The sequence below is a fragment of the Accipiter gentilis genome, chromosome 10 (assembly GCF_929443795.1).
Source record: "Accipiter gentilis chromosome 10, bAccGen1.1, whole genome shotgun sequence".
Taxonomy (NCBI): Eukaryota; Metazoa; Chordata; class Aves; order Accipitriformes; family Accipitridae; genus Astur; species Astur gentilis.
In genome coordinates this window covers 36914812-36934992 of record NC_064889.1, presented here as the reverse complement: position 1 = coordinate 36934992, position 20181 = coordinate 36914812, and the positions used below count along the sequence as shown (strand labels likewise).

General features: G+C 37.1%; 1 protein-coding gene across 15 annotated transcripts in view; it reads left to right on the top strand.

Annotated features, from left to right (window-relative positions):
• BPTF (bromodomain PHD finger transcription factor) overlaps positions 1–20181 on the top strand; it is a 57234-nt gene that overhangs the window by 35043 nt on the left and 2010 nt on the right. For 6 of the 15 annotated variants that reach the window (XM_049811589.1, XM_049811585.1, XM_049811588.1 and 3 more), the window contains 16 exons: positions 36–186; positions 602–725; positions 2105–2357; positions 2789–2950; positions 3941–4089; positions 4438–4561; positions 5089–5312; positions 6560–6782; positions 7016–7902; positions 8691–8773; positions 10487–10712; positions 11145–11503; positions 14867–15040; positions 15944–16136; positions 17150–17234; positions 19113–19299. In XM_049811589.1, coding sequence (XP_049667546.1) covers positions 36–186; positions 602–725; positions 2105–2357; positions 2789–2950; positions 3941–4089; positions 4438–4561; positions 5089–5312; positions 6560–6782; positions 7016–7902; positions 8691–8773; positions 10487–10712; positions 11145–11503; positions 14867–15040; positions 15944–16136; positions 17150–17234; positions 19113–19299 — 3604 coding nt within the window. Of the gene's footprint in view, positions 1–35; positions 187–601; positions 726–2104; positions 2358–2788; positions 2951–3940; positions 4090–4437; positions 4562–5088; positions 5313–6559; positions 6783–7015; positions 7903–8690; positions 8774–10486; positions 10713–11144; positions 11504–14866; positions 15041–15943; positions 16137–17149; positions 17235–19112; positions 19304–20181 lie in introns of those variants that run through there. The other 9 variants (XM_049811600.1, XM_049811597.1, XM_049811590.1 and 6 more) reach the window with 8 other exon arrangements.

The following is a 20181-nucleotide window of genomic DNA, read 5'->3' as shown; positions in this document are numbered from 1 at the left end:
GAGCTTAACATGTGTGTTTTGACTGTTCTCTAAAGAAACTCCAACACCCCAGAGGAAGGGACTGCGATCAAGTGCACTAAGGCCGAAAAGGCCAGAAACACCCAAGCAAACGGGCCCTGTTATAATTGAAAGTTGGGTAGCAGAGGAGGAATTGGAACTATGGGAGATCAGGGCATTTGCTGAAAGGTAAATGAACTCAAATGAGCTTTTAAAGAAAGCAGTTTCAGTGTGCGTGTCTGTGTTAAAAGTTCCCCCTAGAGAACACAAACTCGCTACAATCAATAAAAGCAGATCTGTGTTGCATTTTTACTGTGCCTTTTGATAATGATAATCAAGCTTAAAGTTGTAAAGCTAACCTATTTGCTGGTACCAAAACTAATTTATGCAGATCTTAAATATTTGTTAAAACTGGTATTATATTAATTTTTTCATGCTTATGAACTGATCACTGTTGTATGCTAAAAGGCTATTACTATGATGTACGATCTTCAGTCTTGACATTTGTTCTTATAAGCGCAATTAAACTGGATAAAATTAAATCCAGTTTGATGGTTGGATTTTACGTGGTAGTATAACTTACTTTTGGTTGTGTCTTTGGCAGGGTGGAGAAGGAAAAGGCACAGGCAGTTGAACAACAGGCTAAGGTTAGTGAACAGAAGAAGGCAGAGGAATTCAAGGCCCAATTGGAGGCTCAACTAAAACACCAACGATTGGCTGCCCAGCAGGTGGGGGAGCTATTGGTAGTCCCACCTGTCCGCAACTATGCACTGGTAGACCACATGCGTTAGAATATGAGAAACAAAGTTTATCCCTATCTTACACCATTTTTGAAACCGGGTTAAAGCAAAGATTTGTTTTCAATTGCCTTCCTCCCCCCCCCCACCCCCCCAGTTTATAACACTTTAAAAAGGTTTAGTTTGTTTCCATTTTAAAAGAAGGCTGAGAAGCACCAATCTCCAGGTAAGGTGAGCAGTGTTCTATGGTGTAATGGAAAGATGCCTTGGTATATAGCTGACTTGGGAATACAGCTGCATTTATCCTTCATGCTTCAATCCAATTGAATCTTTTGATTTTATTCTATCTTATGTTGGCTGAGTGAAGCCCATTGATAATTTTATGTAAATATGTACGTATAGATGTAAGTGTGCATGTATGTATAAATGTATGCAATTAAAATTAGGAAACCCAATGCCATGTTGGTATTTCACATACATTATTAATAATTGTGCTTTTTTTCCAAGTTACTCCTTTTTCATTTCATCTTTCCTGAAGAAAATACGTTACTAGTGAACAAGTGTTTCTGATTCGGGGGCATTACCACAATATAATGCTAACCAAATGCTGAAATTTAAATTAATAAATACAGAGGTAATTCCAGTAAGATAGGGATGAATGTTAGATTATTTGGAATTTTGAAAGAGCTTACTGATACTATCCCTTCACATAGTGGCCCTCTAAATTAAATGCACCTTCTTGACAGTTACAGGACAGAAGGTTGCTAGGTAAGGTAAGGGATTTTGAACTAATTTTTTTAAGCAGGCTGCAAACTGGATTTACAGTTAAAAGAATAATTTTTAAAATTACATTCTTAATGGTGAAGTAGAATGATACAGTCTCTTTATTTTTTTTTTCTGTAACTGACAGAATCTTGGTGCAGGCAGCTCTAAACTTAGGAATGCTAGTAGTAAACTCTGTGTTAATGATGATGTACCACTTACTGACACAGATGCAGGCTGTATGCATGTGATCAAAGCCAAAAATAGATGGATTTTTTCAAAGTTTTTTAACCTTTCAGATTAATCTGAGACTTATTAATAAGTCTCAGGTTAAATTAAAATGTGCAGTGAAATTAACATAAGCAGAGGATTTTAGAGATACTATAAAGGAAAATTTCTGTCTGTGTACTATGTGCAGAGTTGCAGTTCTTCGGGTCAAGGAGTCTCATGTTATAGGGTGTGCAAGCACCTTATTTTTCAATTCTTTACAACTTGAACTAAAATCCTACCAGAGTGTTTATTTTTCAATACTGGGAAGACAGCATTTATTTTACAAAATCTGAAAATGCTAATTATCCCTTCGTTCCATTTTTTTCTAAATTCTGTAGAAACGGCTGGAACAGCAGAAGCAAATACCTGCAGCAGGGGCGGCCCCCACAGTCACTACAGCCAGCAGCACTGCAACTACTGTCTCAACACCACAGAAAGTTGTGGTGGGCCCTTTAGCAGGCCCAGTCCCCACTGGAACCAAAGTAGTACTTACTACAAAAGTGGGTTCTCCAGCTACAGTAACATTCCAACAGAACAAGAATTTCCATCAGACTTTTGCTACTTGGGTTAAACAAGGCCAATCTTCAACAGGTAAGTAGCCATTTATCATGGAAAGAACATGTGCTGGAGTTCATCCTATATATGGAATCTATATCTTCTTCAGAATATATATAGCATTATTACGTTTCTTGTTATCTTTGCTCTTAACTTTCTTGCTAAGTCAGCAGGGCATTTCTGAGATAATACCTGTCTAATTTTTCTTTGTTCAGACTTGCTAGGTAGTCTTGTTTCTGACCTGTATCATTTGCTACTGACAGTTGTTGTACTAGTAATCATTGATAACGAAAGCATTCTATGCTGTAACGTACTGTTCCAAAAAAGAATCTTTACCAAAGAAAGCATGACGCATTCAAAAATTATTGTAAAAATAATCCTGTAGTTTGCTGTTTCATACTTGAAAATAGTCATTTCATTGACTAATTATTCTGCTCTAAAACTGACTGTTCTGTGTACCTCAATAGCCACTAGCACAGCTGCCACTTCAGCCACAACCATTGCCAGCACAGGGCAGACCTTCCAGATCTCAGGCAGTCCAGTAACGATGGCAGGGAAAGTGATAACTAAGCTGCCACTCCCTGCAAACAGCAAGATTGTTGCCGTCAATGTGCCATCAACTCAAGGAGGTAGGGGAAAGGGAACTGAATTAAGAAATGTATTCCAGCTTGCCGATTAATTCTCCATTGACACTATTTTCCCAGTGAAGTAAACTGTGACTTGAAGGGGGAAAAAATATTTTTTCTTTTTTATATATATATATATATCCAAGTTTCTAGAGCTTGTTCCCCCTGTATTGCATATTTGTGTCTGTAGGGGAAAAATGCAAGTTTTTTGCCTTTAGATTGTTCTGCATTTCATAGTACAAAATTAGAAGCTTTATTTTTAACAATGTGGAATGAAGCATGCTTTTTTGTTGTTGTTATCTAAATTATACATCAACAAAACAACTTTCTTCACAAAAGAATCTGCTGTTCTTGGTTAATGTCTACATCTGCTCTTCACTGATGAGCAGGAGTTTGGCTCCAAACTAAGATTAATGTTTTTATTTCTTGCCTCAAGAAGAGGACTTAATATTTTTGAGATTTCTGAATGTATATTGAACAGAAAAGCTCAATTCTCTGTCTCCATTATACTTAGTATCTGAGGAAATCATGAAGGCTACTAGTTGTGTATTAAAATTCGTTAGGTGACAAGAAAAGCATTACCCATTTTCTTCAGCGCTACAAGCTCGTAGGTGAAAGGTGTTCAAACTGGTCTCCTACATTTTAAATTAATCAGATTATAGCTTTTAATGGTTGTATAATACTAATTTGTGGCACCCTGTCAATGCAAGGACTTATTTGCAGTTACCATCAAATTGATCTTTGTGGAGATTCACTCTTTCCTTAATCTCTTCTAAAATACCTATTTCTTAACTTAAAATGTGGTTGGACTATCAACAAAGTATAATGCTGCTTCTTTTTACGATACAACAAAGGCTCCTCCAAGAAGTGTTGAAAGATTCAGAGGTGTTCTAGAAACCTGGAGACTGATTTCTAAATGCCACCCTGGAGTTGCGTTTACTTCTTTTGATGGCAATTATGTCATTAATGAATTCTCAATTTTTCTTTAATTAGGTGTTGTTCAAGTTCAGCAAAAGGTATTGGGTATCATTCCATCAACTACAGGTGCAAGTCAAACGTTTACTTCATTCCAGCCAAGGACAGCAACTGTAACCATTAGGCCAAATACCACAGGGACATTAGGAACAACCACCACTTCACAAGTAAGATGTTTTTCTGACTATTTACTGAAAAAAATATGGGTGCATATATTTTAAGTTATTGGCAGATACTAAAAGTTCTGTCTAGACACCTTTCAATGTTTTTAGCTCATCTCAGCAATAGTGTTTATGGATCCTTTATTCCAAGGAGGTACAACTTTCTCCAGTTGAAAAAATTAGTAGTTTAGAGCTTGGTAAGCCTTAGTGGTGTCGGCATAGATGCAAAAATATTGGATCTGCTTGTATCTTGTAATTTCTTACTATATTTAAAAATAAACAAACCAAGCTTCAGGGCATATCCTAGTGGCTTTTTTCACAAGTTACGTATGCTCTCCATTTTGGCGTATGTAGGTAGTGCAAGGGACACCACTTCGCCCTGGTATGACGGTAATACGGACACCACTTCAGCAGTCAACACTTGGAAAGACCATCATTCGAACACCTGTAGTGGTGCAACAAGGTATTCTTCCAGCCAGTAGGTTCATTTTAATATTTAAATTTCCAGTGTGAAATCCATGGTTTGTTTCTTCACAAATACTTTCTGTATCGTATGTCCCAATGCAAAAATACCTCATTTTGACTTCTATCAAGTGCCTTTTCTGGCTTTTGAATGTATCAGTTGCAGGCTTTGTCAGGGTTGTTCATCATTGACACTAGGAAGTCTAGTACTTATTTTAAGTCCATTCATTTGAAAACAAACAAAAAAGTTTAGAATAATTGTGCGTTGAGAAAACCTTTTTTTTTTTTTCTTGAAAGGCAAGCTAAGTGTTTGAAGTACTCTGCAAGTATGTGAACTGAATTAGAATAGAAAACATTTTGCAGACATTTTTCAGTCAACAACACAGACAAATGGTTCATAAAGAAAAATTATGTGCAAACTGCAGTGTTTGCTGCACTCGTCTTGATTATACAGTATTGCAGGTTGTTGTGACTTGAAGGTTTGCTGTGCTAATGGTTAAAATGTTGGAAACGTGTTTCTTATCACAAGTTCTTCTCTTGCAGGTCAGACACAGCAAGTGGTGACTCAAATAATCAGGGGTCAGCCTGTCTCAACAGCAGTTTCTAGTACCAGCACAGCTTCTTCCAGTGCTGGTCAGAAGACCGTCACAAGTCCTGGAACACCACCTCAGCAAATACAGCCACAAGCCACATCGCAGCCCCCTCGCCCTCAGCAGGGACAAGTGAAGCTTACTATGGCCCAACTCACGCAACTAACACAAGGACAGGTAAAATATTTTACAGCCTCTGGGCATGGAAATGTACTTATGATACATCTTATCAAGCCTTTGGATTTCAGCAGTGTAGTGTAACTGCTCATAAACTTATGTTTTGGCCTTCTTTTAGGATGAATGATAGCATAATTGCAGACTGAAAGAAGCTTAAATACTATATGAAAAGTTTTAAATATCACTTCCTGTTGTATTCCCCAGTAATATAACTAGCATCAGGAAAGTTCAGCAATATGGAAAAAAGTCTTCGCGTTAACAGCAGTAAGGGACACAGTTATTTTTTACAGCCTATTTTGTAGACCTTCAGAGCATAATGTTTGTTCCCCGTCTTTTGATTTTGTGTGAGGATTTAGTTTTCATTCATGTTATCCAGAGTCTCAGGAAAAATTACAGTATCTGGAACTGGAGGAAGAAAAAGTTCTTACAGCTTCTGCTCAGATCATGAAGGTCTGTTGGCAAAAAATAAGTTGAGTCCAGCATAGGGTAAAAATAGACGTCTGTGAGTTACCACAATATTCTTCAAATTATAAGTAATAGATATAGATGATTGTAATGTACAGGCTGCTTGTAGCCAGGTAAGATTTTTATATGTGGAACAAGAGTCAGAGTTCATTTCCACAAGAAAAGACTTGGAAGGATTTTTGTAGGGATCTTATTCTGTTCGATGGGTTCACAAAATGTGGAGTTATGCATCTAGGTGCTGGGACAATAGCCTAGCTTCTCCATCACTGAATTGAGAGTCATGTCATGAGCTGCCTAAGTGTCAGCTTAAGCTACAGAAATTCATAATACATTACAAACGGAACAGTCAGTCATGAAAGCTCACAGTTGGGTAGGATCTGATACGTGGTTAGGAAATATTTTCAGGGCAGAGAACTTTTACACAAATTGTTGGGATTCTTGAGAAAGTAATTAATAGCATGTCTAAAATTACCCATGCCCTGTATTGCTTGTAAATTCTAGGAACAAAGTTGTTTTATTTTAGCTGCTTTCCGGCTAGGGTTCTTGTCAATATTTAAATGAAAATACATGTAACTAACTCCAACTCAGTAATCTGTTGTTGATAGAATTGTGAAAGAGTATTTTAGTATTTCATGATCTCAAATGCTAGTTTTGGATTTTAGGAATATGGTATATGGTACAAGTATTGAATTCTGAAATCCGAACTCTAATTCTTCTGACTTTCAGTGAAGTCTGTCTAAGAATTATATCACTGATACATCAATATTAACTTTTTTTTTTAGGGTGGCAGTCAAGGATTAACTGTGGTAATTCAGGGACAAGGTCAAACTACTGGTCAATTACAATTAATCCCTCAGGGTGTCACTGTAATACCTGGTCCAGGACAACAGCTTATGCAAGCAGCTATGCCAAATGGTACAATTCAGAGATTTCTTTTCACCCCCCTACCAGCAGCTGCTACTACAGCTAGCACAACTACAACAACAGTTTCTACTTCAACCTCGGGTAAGTGTTGTTCTGTTCAGCAGAAAAAAAGCTTCAATTTCAGTTGCATGGGAGTTTTTATGCAGTTGGAGATGGTCTGTTATTACAGTATACTTGTTGGAAGAGTATTACAGACTTAGAAATCTCTTGAATTTCTGTGTAGAGCTTTACAGGAGTTCTAAAAGGTTCAAATTAGTAAGGCTCATAGACATGTCATTTGAAATGAATAGAATACTTGTTTTTATCCTTCACAGCTACAGGAGAACAGAAGCAAGCTCTACAGGCACAGCCAACATCATCGCTGCCGCCGATTCAGCCACAGCCTCAGAGCCAGCAGCAAGCCCAGCCTCAAGTGCAGAATCAGAGTACTCAGCCCGTGCCGCTGGCCCAGCCACAGGCACCGCAGTCAGCACTTCAGCCTGAAACTCAGACCCAGCCTGAATCTCAGACTCCGACATCTGTTGACTCTCCAGTCACACCTGAAGCACAATCGTCTAAATCTCCAGTTCAGTCTCCAGCACAGACCCAGGCTCAAGGGCAATCTCCAGTGCAAGTCCAGAGTCAGCCGCAGACTGCAATCCTTCCACAAGGCCAGTCCCAAGTCCAGCCTCAGCAACCAGCTCAGGTGCAGACTACAACCCAACAACAGATTCAGATGCAGCCCCATGCTCCCACACAAATTCAAGCTCAGCTGCAGCAATCACAACCTCAGGTTCAGACTTCGGTCTCAACCCTTCCAACTACTCAAAGTTTAAATCAGGTTCCTGTGCAATCCCCAACTCGTCCTCCACTGCAACTTCAGCAGCCTCCAACAAAAGTTATTACAGTGCCTCAGCTTCAGCAACAAGTCCAAGTTCTCTCTCAGCTTCAGTCACATGTTGTGGCTCAGATACAAGCCCAGCAAGGCAGTGTGCCCCAGCAGATCAAGCTTCAGTTACCTATTCAGATCCAACAAACTAGCCCAGTACAGGCTCACCAGATTCAGAATGTGGTAACAGTTCAAGCAGCTAGTGTTCAGGAGCAGCTGCAGAGAGTTCAGCAGCTCAGGGAGCAGCAACAGAAGAAAAAGCAGCAACAGATAGAAATTAAACGTGAGCACACCCTTCAGGCTTCTAATCAAAGTGACATTATCCAGAAACAGGTAAAGTTAACAGAAGGAAATTAAAATTTAATGATTGAAACAAAGCTCATTTTAAATGCCTGTTCTTGTTAACAATGTTAATACATTTGATAGGCAGTTAATTTGATTCTTTCAAAGTTAGTGTACGATTGCTTTTAGCAATTTAATTAAATATTCTAAGTTAATTCAGCACATCAAGTCAATTGTACCCTGTTTGCAGTCTTCTGGCACCTTGATTCAACTTCCTACTAGCTGCTGGGACAATATATCTTTATTCTCAGTTCAGGAAAGATAGGTTATAGATAGGAGAGCTGATGTTCAGAACACCTGTACAGTACTTTCATTGCCTGCTCTAGAAAACTGAGATTTCAAAGAGGTATCTGAAATGTAATGTTGTTGGATGGCTGCAGGGCTCAAAAAAAAAAAAAAAAAAAAAAAAAAAAAAAAAACAAACAAACAACCAAAACATATATATATATGTATATAATGGACTCTTGCCGTTTTTTAAAATAAAACAACCAGTCACTGAAGAAATACTGTCAATTTACATTTAGTCCCTAGTTTTAAACTCAACATAAGTAAAATATCCTACTCCGGGGTGGGGTGGTGGTGGTGTTAATTTTCAAATTTCAAATAATTGCTTTAAACAAGCATTGGCCCCCTGATAAAATCAGTTTTATTTTGTCACTTACTGAAATAACACTTTAATTTTTTCTTTAACTTAAGAAATGTCCTGGTTCTCCCAGTAATATTATCAAATACTGGCTGAAGTTTTCATATTTTATTTTGGATTCTGTATCATCCTACAGGTGGTTATGAAACAGAATGCTGTCATAGAACACTTGAAACAGAAGAAGACACTGACTCCAGCTGAGAGGGAAGAAAATCAGAGGTGAATGTGCATCATAGTGCATCTTTAGATGCGAAAGTTTTACATTTATAACATTTTTAATGGTGGTATAATAAAACACTGTTTTGTAAAAACCTGCTTAAAGAAATTTTGCTGTTCTAAAATTGGTTAAAGTAACACTCAAAAATAACTTTCATAATGATGTTCTTAACTTTAAGTAATTGAATCCTGTATATTCTCAATTTTATTTTGATTGTATGGTTTTTAAAGTGAAACGTATTGCATGTGTTTCGAGCTGGCCACAGTTTTTAAATTCAAGGTAAAAACCATCCTTAAAGGAGCACAGAATGGAGAATGAATGGTTCTGTTGAAAAAAAGCCTGGTTTTTGTTTTTCCTTTCTTGTGGCAGTTTATTTCCACTCTTGTCCACTATACATCCCACTCTACAGAAGCAACTAAAGAGTTGGAAGATAGTGCTGTTCAACAAACGAGATTTTATGTTTGAAGCGGCTAAACACAAATTGGGAGTGTTTGTCGTTTGTCTTAGGGTTATTTTGACTCCTTTTCACTCATGCAGTTGCTTCAATTGGATAATCACAAGTATGTGTGTGTTGTCAGATAGTATGAAAAAGAGTAATGTTTTTTATAAAATTTTGATCATCAACTCAGAGGACAAGCTTAGTTGATTACAACAGTATCACTAGGTACTACTCGCTTAGTGGTCACAGTTGGATAAAGAATAAGATGTCTTGTCATGTACTCTTCATTTAATGGTGTTAGCCAAATTGGTATTTAGACTGACAGAAGTCCAATTAAGAATTAAAAAAAATAGAGAGAGTGTTCTAACTAGCATCAAAATACAGGTGTGTATCAGAAGACAGTATGTCTGAGCCTGAGACTACAGAGTTAGCAGCAGCTACCTGGTCCCAGTCATTGCTATTTTGTTGTTTGCTTTCAGCTTGTATGTCAATGGGGGTTATTTTTCATGGTCACTCTGGCAACAAGAGCATTTAATTTTTTAGTGGGTTTGAAATAGAATGGGTTTGAATAGTGGGTTTGGAACAGAAAAGTAAATTCAGAAGAACCAAAATATTCATTTTCTAATGGAAATATCAAGCAAAATAAATGAAAATTGCAGAACAAGTGAGCAGGAAAAGAGATTTATAGTTGAGTGTACAACAAGCAGATGAAAAATTAATCCTGAGTTGTCATTAGTGAAGAAATTGGGAACTGTTTTATAGTGAATTCTCTATAACTGAAAAATATTGGTCAGTCCTTATGCCAAAACACAAAAACTTAGTAATGGTCACTGGAAGGTGGAAATGTATGTTTGAGAAGAAGTTACAGGCTTCCAACTTGCTTTTATCTTATATTGGAATAAACAAAATCCAGCCTCTTTCAAGCATGTTTGTGAAAACTGAATTGAGTGAAAATATCTCTCGTCGTACTGAAGCCTAAGCTTTGTTAGGAGTTTTTTAAGGGCAGGGGAGGAACGATTAGTACTCTCATCAGTTAAATGGAATTGGGACTGGCCCTCTTGAGCCTAACTAGGGACTTGATCTCTCCTAGTGGTGTTCTAGTAAATAAGTATGAGTGGGAGCAATGCATGTTACCAAATTTACCTTCTACATCTTAAGAAATGTAGTAATTTAGCTTGCAACTTGTAGAGACTGGAGAGCTAAACAATTCTGCATTCTCAGCTGGGGATAAATAGGCAGCTCAGCACAATGTACTTTTTCTTTATTTCTTCCCCAGAATGATTGTGTGCAACCAAGTGATGAAATATATTCTGGATAAAATAGACAAAGAAGAAAAACAGGCAGCTAAGAAACGAAAGCGAGAAGAGAGTGTGGAACAGAAGCGTAGTAAACAGAACGCTACTAAACTCTCAGCTCTGCTTTTCAAGCATAAAGAACAGCTGAAAGCTGAAATACTGAAAAAAAGAGCACTTCTGGACAAAGATCTACAAATTGAAGTGCAGGTATGGACAGTTATTCTCAAAGACTCGTTTGATTTTAAAGCTGGGGAGCACATTTCTTTGTTAATCTTTATCTCTTTGCTAAGTAAGATTTTAAGGAAACATACAGGAAGAAGTTCTGGTAGTGGATGCATGGATCTCTGCAAAGCTAGAGTATGTCCTTTTTATGCTTCTTGGTTTTCATCTGGACTGAAATTACCTTGTTTCCTGAAACAGCTTCTAATAAATTACAACTAGTGGGTCGTAGCAGTCCAAGAGTGTCATCACTAATGTTATGTGAATTGTAGGTTAAGCACATTAAAAAATCTGCATATTTAAATGGTTTTAATTATTTTATTTTGGTTAAGCATGGGATTTATGTCTAGACTTAAATCCTGTCCTGGAATAACCATATGAAGTGCCTCCCTCTCTGTTTATTCATTTAATATACTTCAGGAGGAGCTAAAGAAAGACTTGACTAAAATTAAGAAAGAAAAAGAAAAAGCCCAGGCAGCTGCAGCAGCAGCAGCAGCCGCAGCTGCTGCAGCCGCAGCTGCAGCCGCAGCACCACCACCACCACCGCCACCACTGCCACCACCACCACCACCACAGCAACATGCAGCCAGCGTCACCTCCTCCTCCTCCTCCACCACAGTCCCCATGCCAGTATCCTCCCAGAAGAGAAAGAGAGATGAGGAGAAAGATTCGTCAGCTTCCAAGTCCAAGAAAAAGAAAATGATTTCTACTACCTCAAAGGAAACGAAGAAGGACACAAAGCTTTACTGCATCTGTAAAACGCCTTATGATGAGTCTAAGTGAGTAGTAAATGCCATACCCTTTTACTGTGTATTCTTAGCTTTAGGTTTAGTATTTAGCTGTTAGTGCAAGGTAGTTCTAGAATTGGAGATAGCGTATCAGGTGTTATTGCAGTGATCACTAAGGTATAAAGAATAAAGTCTCTGTTTTCCACTAGCAGTTACAAAACTATTAACATACTTGATCTATACTATTAATGTACATGTTTTATATTTCTACTTGTTTGCATGTTTCCATTGTATGACCTTTCTGTCTCACATGCACATACTCTTTTTTCTTTTTTTTCCTCCGCTCTGTTATTCTTTCTTTTGCCGTTTTGCCTCTGCCTCAGAAGCAAGTGACAATTTGGTTTGAGCAATTTCTTGTGAACAAGTAGTTGATGTTCTTTAGAAATAGCTTTGGTACTGTCTTCCAGTAAATGACTTTTTTTTCTAAGTCAAGAGCCAGTAAAGAGGGTTCCAAGTTACTGGACTGCAGTTCACTTTGGACAATGTTTCAGGTAGAAATGGTTTCCATGTGTTGTAATTTACATCCCAGGGTTGATAAAAAATGAGTATGTAAGCATTTGACAAAGTGAAAACTGCAGTCCTCTATAGTTTGATTCTGACTGTCAATGCGGAAAAATATTTATGCTATGTACAAAGCTTGTGAAGAAATTTAGTAAGTGGTGGAGTGGAAGACTAGTGGATTGCAGGGGGATAGTGTTATGCATTCCTGCTTAAGCTAGAAGTGACTAACATCAGTAGTTAGTAATGGTTAACATCTGATAGCTGTGTAGAGATGTATGTAAAATAAATTTGACTTCATACCGATTCTAAGTGAGTATGTATCTGCTTAACCAGTGACAATACCAAAAAGTATTAATTGGTGCCATTTGGTGGTGGTTTAAATGCTGATAACAGAAAGAAACCATAGAGGTGGAGTAGTGCTTTCACTCCAGAAATGGTTCTTCATTTCAAATTCAGTGCCAGGACTAGAGGACCTCTTGAGGTTCCTTCTAGCCTTTTTTGGATTTTAATTTTTGGTTTTTTAATGAAGTTGAGGTCTTTGGGTTTTTTTCACCTTGGTTGTTCAGGAGCTCCGACCGTTACATCGGTGTGGGAAATTGGACCGCGCTCTGTGCTGCCATTACTGTAGAAATAGCAGACTTCTGACGCCCTGGTTGGTAATTCATTATTACTTCTAAGGGATGTCACCAGTCTCGCTTAAAGAACAAACGTTGTGTTAGGCTTTCTGTCATCCAGTACATTTAGGAGGATACCCTGTTCTTATTTTGTTGTAATGCTGAACAAAGGTCTGTGTATTACTGCTTCTGTTGTTAGTAAGTAATAGAACTGTCACAAAAATAAGATGAACAAATTCCATGAGCAAAAAGATTTGATTGTCAGACTAACTCTTTTTGTTGACTCTAGTGGGCATTTGATTAAGCTAATGAAAAATGTGGTCATAGAGTGAATTTTGGTGGTCTGAATCGAACTGTGCTTAAATGCACAGAATAAAACTTGAAGAAAATTAAATGTTAATAACTTAGTAGTATCCTTAGCAATATGATGCAGTTCTGCTGCTTTGCTTTTTGTGAATTTTAAATTTTATGTTCCTACAAATGATGACTGTACTGTTGAACTACATTATCCTTTCACTGTTTGGAAAGGGATTAGTGAAGTTTTAAAACAGTTTTCTGGTAAACTTTTTTTTTTTTCCACACACATATATATATAGGCATCAGATACTCCTCTTTGTGCTAGTGTCTCTTTTCTACTTCAGAAAAGATAGATGTGCTGCTTGAAAAGCTAATTTGTGGTATATTATGAATACCCTGTGCATTTTTTAGGATGTAGTGAATCCTCAAGAGTCATTCCGTGTTGTGTATTTTATTGCAAATCTTTTACGTTTAGTTCTCATTTGTGATACTCCAGGGTTATAGGCATTTGCTCGTTGTTTTCAGGGATGGTCAGTAAGGGTATCTTTCTAAGATTCCTACTTAGATTCCAAATTAATTGTTAAAGCATAATGTGACACCTGTTCCACATTGTAGTGGCAGGTTTAGCATCTATACCAGGACATAAATGTGCTTCCAGATAACCAGGATCAAACAGACACAGTCCCTCTTGGGAAGAGGACACAGGCCGAATAGTTGTTGACAGTTGTCAGAAGGAGCTATATCTATCCGTTCTTTATGGAAGGTTGGGTTGTGTGATTTTTTTATTTTATTTTATTTTATTTTATTTTTAGGATTTGCCTGACTGAAAATTAAGAGAAAAGGCAGGATCTGAGTATGTGGGACGTATGCAGAGGCCCAAGAAATTAGAGATGTTTGTTTTGTGGAACATGTGCTACTGTCCTGTTGCTAGCGTGTAGTGTCCAGTGGGTGGTGCGTGCAGACTGACAAACTAGGATGGCGGTAATTCATACAGCAGCACGTGGCAGGTGGTTGGTGGTCTCCAAAATCTAGGAAGGCCGAGGTTCTGAGTCAGCTTGCTTTTGCTTAGGCAGAGAGAATGGATGTGTAACTTCGCCCATCTGGTTGATCGTCACTAGTCATAGGTATGTTTTGAGATATCCATACACAAAATGTCAAACATCCTTGCATAATATTTTACAGTTTTGTCACATCATTCTGTGCAAGGTCCCATTCACATGATTCTGTACCTGGTTCCCTTCACTTCGTGTCATACCACATCTGGTTCCGTCACATAGTTGTGTCTGAGAGTAGACATTATTCTCTGAAGAATGGTCCACATTCCAATTTTGAGTAGTTTAATATCTGTTTTTCAGTGCGTGCCCACCCCCCCAAAAAAAATAATTAAAATTATGACAACCATGTCCTGACCCCATTTTCTTTCGTATCATGTTATACCAATATGTATTCCACACATGGCTGGTATGCATGTTCTTCGTAGTATACTTGTAACTCCTAGTTGGTGTTTGCGCTTTGCTTTTGTTTTTTAAATTAACTGAGACCTACATTTTCAAATCTTAAGGAAATATTTCAGTGGCTTTTGAGCTATGGTTTTGAAAATGTAAATCTTTTTCTTTGGCCTTGTCTTTTTGTGCCTTTTACAGTTTTTCACACATACATTGGAGACACATTTTTAGCCCAGTTTTGTCAAAGTCTGGTTATATATTGATGTGCATTTTAATGAACTGTCAATTTAAAATTGACCCAAGTGACCTTACTGACAGTATAGCTGCAGCATGAGATGTTAGTTTATAAGGATAGAATGCTAGGAAGCAGGGAAACTGAGACAGAAAATTGAAAAAAGTAGGCCAGCAAGAAAGTGCATCAGAGAGAAATGCAGGGAAAAGTGCCATGCCATTTGAAATGACAATTACATTGTCATTTTCATTGTGAATACTTTTAGGTTCTATATTGGCTGTGATCTTTGTACTAACTGGTATCATGGAGAATGTGTTGGCATCACAGAAAAGGAGGCTAAGAAAATGGATGTGTACATCTGTAATGATTGTAAACGGGCACAAGAGGGCAGCAGTGAGGAATTGTACTGTATCTGCAGAACACCTTATGATGAGTCACAGTGAGTTCTGATAAGAACCTCTTATTTAATGTTTAGGTAGCAAACTGCTCTGACTGTGGTTACCTGTTCCTTGCAAAGAAAAAAAGAAGTTATTCTGCATATGTTGTATTCATTCGTAATACAAATTGCTTTTCAGTAATTGTCTTCCTCTCCAAAATGTTTCTGTACAGTAAATGTTTAGGAAAAGTGAAGCTTTCAGGATGGACAAAATGTGTTGGGGTTTTGTTTGTTTGTTTGCTTTTAAAAACCAAAACCGTGTACTTTAAATTGGGTTTGATTTTTTTGGTTGGTTTTTTTTTTTTCTTCTTTTTTTAACAAGGGATGGTTAGAAAGATTAAAAGACAAATGTAGTATTTAGTGGAATTTTTTTGTGCTTTAGTCTGATCTGGATAGAAAGCATAATCCTGGTATGGGGGTATATGGTTGGTATCTTTTACTGTAAGGCTTTGTGTCATAGAATAACCCCTTCTGTATTCAACTACAAGACTGAAGCTTCCATATGAAAAATGTTTGTATGGAGTGAAACAAGATCCCTAGTTGTAGTCCAGCATGCACAAAATGTATCTTGAATTGCTCTGGAATACTGGTTGGGTGAGACTTCTGGCATTATACTGTTCCTTTCAACTCTAAAGCAGAGGAATGCTTTTTGAAGTATTGATTGCTTGAAAGTGCCTAGTATAAAATTTAGGAGCTAATTTTGAAATGGTCTGTAATGTAGTCTGTAAATACAAAAGCAGTTTGAATAGTGTAATTAGAATTTGTCAGTCTGAAATATCACGTTACACTGTTGTATTAAATCATGACAAGTATCTGCTTGTGTGCAGGGGATTGCAGGTTTATGTATTTAAATGTAACCTTTAAATTAAATAGATCAAGTCGCTAACACTTTTTTGGATCTTGCAGATTTTACATTGGCTGCGACCGATGTCAGAACTGGTATCATGGGCGCTGTGTTGGCATTTTACAAAGTGAGGCAGATCTCATTGATGAATATGTGTGTCCACAATGTCAGTCCACAGAAGATGCCATGACTGTACTCAGTCCACTAACTGATAAAGATTATGAAGGTTTAAGAAGAGTACTACGTTCCTTACAGGTGAGAATAAGGATTGCAGCAAAGTGGACTGCTTTTTTACTGTATGGGACATAACTAGTGGGTCTTGGAGTAGGTTTTGATTTCTCTTCCAGTTGTTTGAGACTTTTTTTAAAAGGAAATAGCAATGCTTTTTTCTTCGGGGGGGGGGGGGGGCGGAGAAATGCCACTTTGTCAGCTGCAAACTTGATAGGCATTATTGTGCCAAGGAATATTTACAGTAATTAGTATATCACTGCTTCTGAGCTAGTGAAACTAAACAATCTTTTCAATGGAAGGCTTTTAAAGGAAGCAGGTTTACTTAAAATAGCAAAAGGCAGAGTATTAGCCTAACTGAACAGGATGTAGAAGATGCAACGTTCTGTTCTCAGATTAGTTTTATGTGATTTCTGATCTACACTTCTGCTCTTCAGTCTCAGAGTTACTAATCTTAGTAGCGTTCTCACAGAAAATTGTTACCAGCATGTAAATGATGGCATCCTGACAAAAAGAACTACATCAGCCTGTTACAGTATATTTCTAGTTGATCTGTCACTCCCAAATATGCCTTTTCTGCTCTAACTGTAAGGAATTTTCAATAATTTTGGTAAAATAATTGCATGGTGACAGAAATCCTAAAAGATTAATACTTTGCATTGTTCTGCATTTTACAGACATTTATGAAAACAAATTAAAGTACTTGAAAGTGAAAACAGCAGCCCATTTCTGGGTGTGAAGTGCCAAGCACTCCGTAAATTCATTACATACCTTTCTATGCAGCCTGTTTAGCACAGTATCCTGTTGTGTCTGAATTTCACACTGTTTCCTGTTTTGAAGACCAACTACTCCATTGTTGACACTGAAGTTTAAAACTTCAGACAGTCATCAAATGAGAACCAGTTACCTTTTCATGTAACACTGCACTTTAAGGTCAACTCTAGGTCCAAGCAGATAAAAGTATAATGAAAATGTTTAGCTACTAAATAGTGCTAATTTAACTTAATTTTTTTTTTAATTATATCTTGTTTTCTTGGCAGGCTCACAAGATGGCATGGCCATTCCTAGAACCAGTAGACCCAAATGATGCGCCAGATTATTATGGTGTTATTAAAGAACCAATGGGTAAGTGTTTCTGAGCAATAGCATGAGTGAGTGGATTTGGATTTTTGAGTTTCAAATTAATTACCTCCTGACTATTTCCATGCAGGGATCTTAAAGATATGTTTTGCAGAATACACAGTTTGGGGAGTCAGGCAAACAGAGACAACGTGATTTCTCATTGATATGTGTAAAAGTTCATGAGGCTTAATATGTCTACTTCTAGGCTGACTCCTTAACCCTAAATACTGTCAGTCTAATGTATAAAATGTGAAATTCAGTGCAGCAGTAGGACAGAATTTCTGTTTTTAAATTATTTTATTTCAAGAGGACAATTTTGCTACATTTTGCTTTGCTTGGTTTTTTTCCCTGTCTTTCTGCATCAGTGCCTCCTACAAAGTGTGGGGTATGTACTCTAGAGTCTGAGGAGGAAGTGGTACTAACACGTTAAAGTGTGATGTGCAACTTCAGATGGAGTTTAAAATTATCTTCATCTGACTTGATATTATACTAAATTTTGTATTATATGTAATTTGTCTTTAAAGCTACATGAACAAGAATTGACTCAAATGTTATGTATGGGGGGGGAAAGTGGAAGAAGAGATGCCGCAGCTTTACATTGTTTTACTCTGATTTTATTAGACCTTACCAGTTAGCTAGGAATAAACTAGATAAAGATTTGAATGTGAGACCTCTTGGGAAAATCTACCTCCTGCCAGAAATGGTGTTGCTAAATGTTATTCCTTTCCTTCCAGTTATTGAACCAATACCTTTTCATATGTGTAAATGAGAGCTAGTGCATCATTTGAGCTTTACCACCTACTCCTTACTGATCCTAAAAATAGGAAAGTTAAATTTCATGTCTTGGCAAAAATTGTAGTATGTTGACTGAAAACAATATTTTGCTTAGAAATTTTGTCCTTGTCTGTTCTGAAGTTTTGGATTGTGCCATTATGAAAATGCTGAACAACTCCTATTCCATAATTGATGGGTTAAAGTTTAAAAGAAAAGCTCAAATAATAATAATAATAATATAATTAAGCATGTGATGATTGGATGAAATAAACAAAAGTGCATTTAGCTCTTTCTGACTTAACTAGCAGGAAAATACACTTGTAAGTATACAAGTAAATAAATGTAAAATACACTAGGTAATCCAGGCCCATTTATGTTTGTTTTCAAACATTCTGGCAATACCAGCATTTCAAAATAAGCACTTTAAAGGCATTTTCCAAGGGCAGGTCACTGTTTTTCTAGCTAAAAGTGCCACTATACATTTAGACAGCTATATTTGTAATTGCTCATTCCTCTCCCTCTTTTTATTTTACATTTGCATTAAAATAGGACAATTACAGCTTACTTCACCATTCGGTCTCATTAATGTGTCCAGTCAGTAAGAATGAGAGCACTAGCATTTTGCATGATCCTGCACTTGAAATCTCTTTCATCTGTGCCATGTGGTAGTGTGTATACGCCCATGCAAATTGATAATTCATTCAAAGTCAGTCATGAATTCTAATAAGTAATCAGAAGGTTTAGATAGCCATTACATGTACACATACAGCTCTTGGTCTCAGTGAGGGCTGTAAAGAAAATAAAGTACAAGAAGCTGAATCCATTGTCTGACACACACACACCCCCCACCCCGAATTTCTTCAGAAAAAGCAAAAGACCCACGTTTTCCAGGGTCACTTTGATATTTGCATTTTAATTTAGCTGCACACAACATATTCATGCATAAGTGTTTAATTCTGAAGGAGACCTACCGGTGTCACCACCTCACAACCAGCATTTCTGGAAAAGCAGCTAGCCTAGATAGGCTTCGTTTCCCGCAATCTGACAACGTGAACTTCTGTTGAGGATGAAAATGTCTCATTTTAATAATCTTTGGTTTCTTTAAAGACCTTGCCACCATGGAAGAAAGAATACTGAAACGTTACTACAAAAAGGTCACGGAGTTTGTGGCAGATATGACCAAAATTTTTGATAACTGTCGTTACTACAATCCAAGTGACTCCCCTTTTTACCAATGTGCAGAAGTTCTTGAATCATTCTTTGTACAGAAACTAAAAGGATTTAAGGCAAGCAGGTAAGCTAAAGTGTTCCTAATCATAGATGTTCTGTTGTCCCCTAAAATTTCCTTAATGCTTTTACAAGCTTACCTTGCATTCATACAGGGATTTGCCTCTCCATGCGCTTTCCTGGACAACTGCTTTTTTTTTAAAGGAGGGAAAAAAAAAAAATCTGTTCTATAATAACCAGCTGTCATTTTCTGTCAAAATGAAGGCTTAAATATTATTTTTTGGAGGTTACTTTCTAATGTTTGTTCAAAATGAGTTGTTAGGTGGAAATTTGGGCAGTATCATAAATGTAGAAAATTTGAATGGCACTTGAAGTCATTGCTGCAGAAAACTTAATGAGAATAATTTCTGATAAGGACAAATACTGTGTTCTGAGTTCTGATAATGTTCTACTGTGCAGTACATACTTTTCAGATGCTAAAAAGAGACAATCCTTCTGTGAAGCTGATAATCCAATGAAAGAAATTAAAATACTTTAGTTTTTCCTACTTCTCTCATCTTTTTATAACTTACCATATTTGAAATGGAGGGAAGAAGTAAGGTATAAAGTAGGATATGGAAAACTAAACACAACTGAAAATTTACTGTTTAAAAAAGAACATGCAACTCTACTGCAATTTTTTTTATTGCTTGCCTGTTCAATCTAATAGCACGTACATAGGAGTTGTATGGCACTAGTCAAATTATATATAATGTGGTATTTAGTACAGCTGTTCCTAAAACCAGCTTTCTGAAAACGCTGACAGAGTACACAGATTTCTCCTGCATCACTGCTGTATTCCAACATAAGCCAACTGTAACTGAGTTACAAATGTTGGATGCCTTTCAGCATTACTCAGAAATTGTATATGTATAGTAGTTAACTTTGTCCATCCAGCTGTAACAGTCAA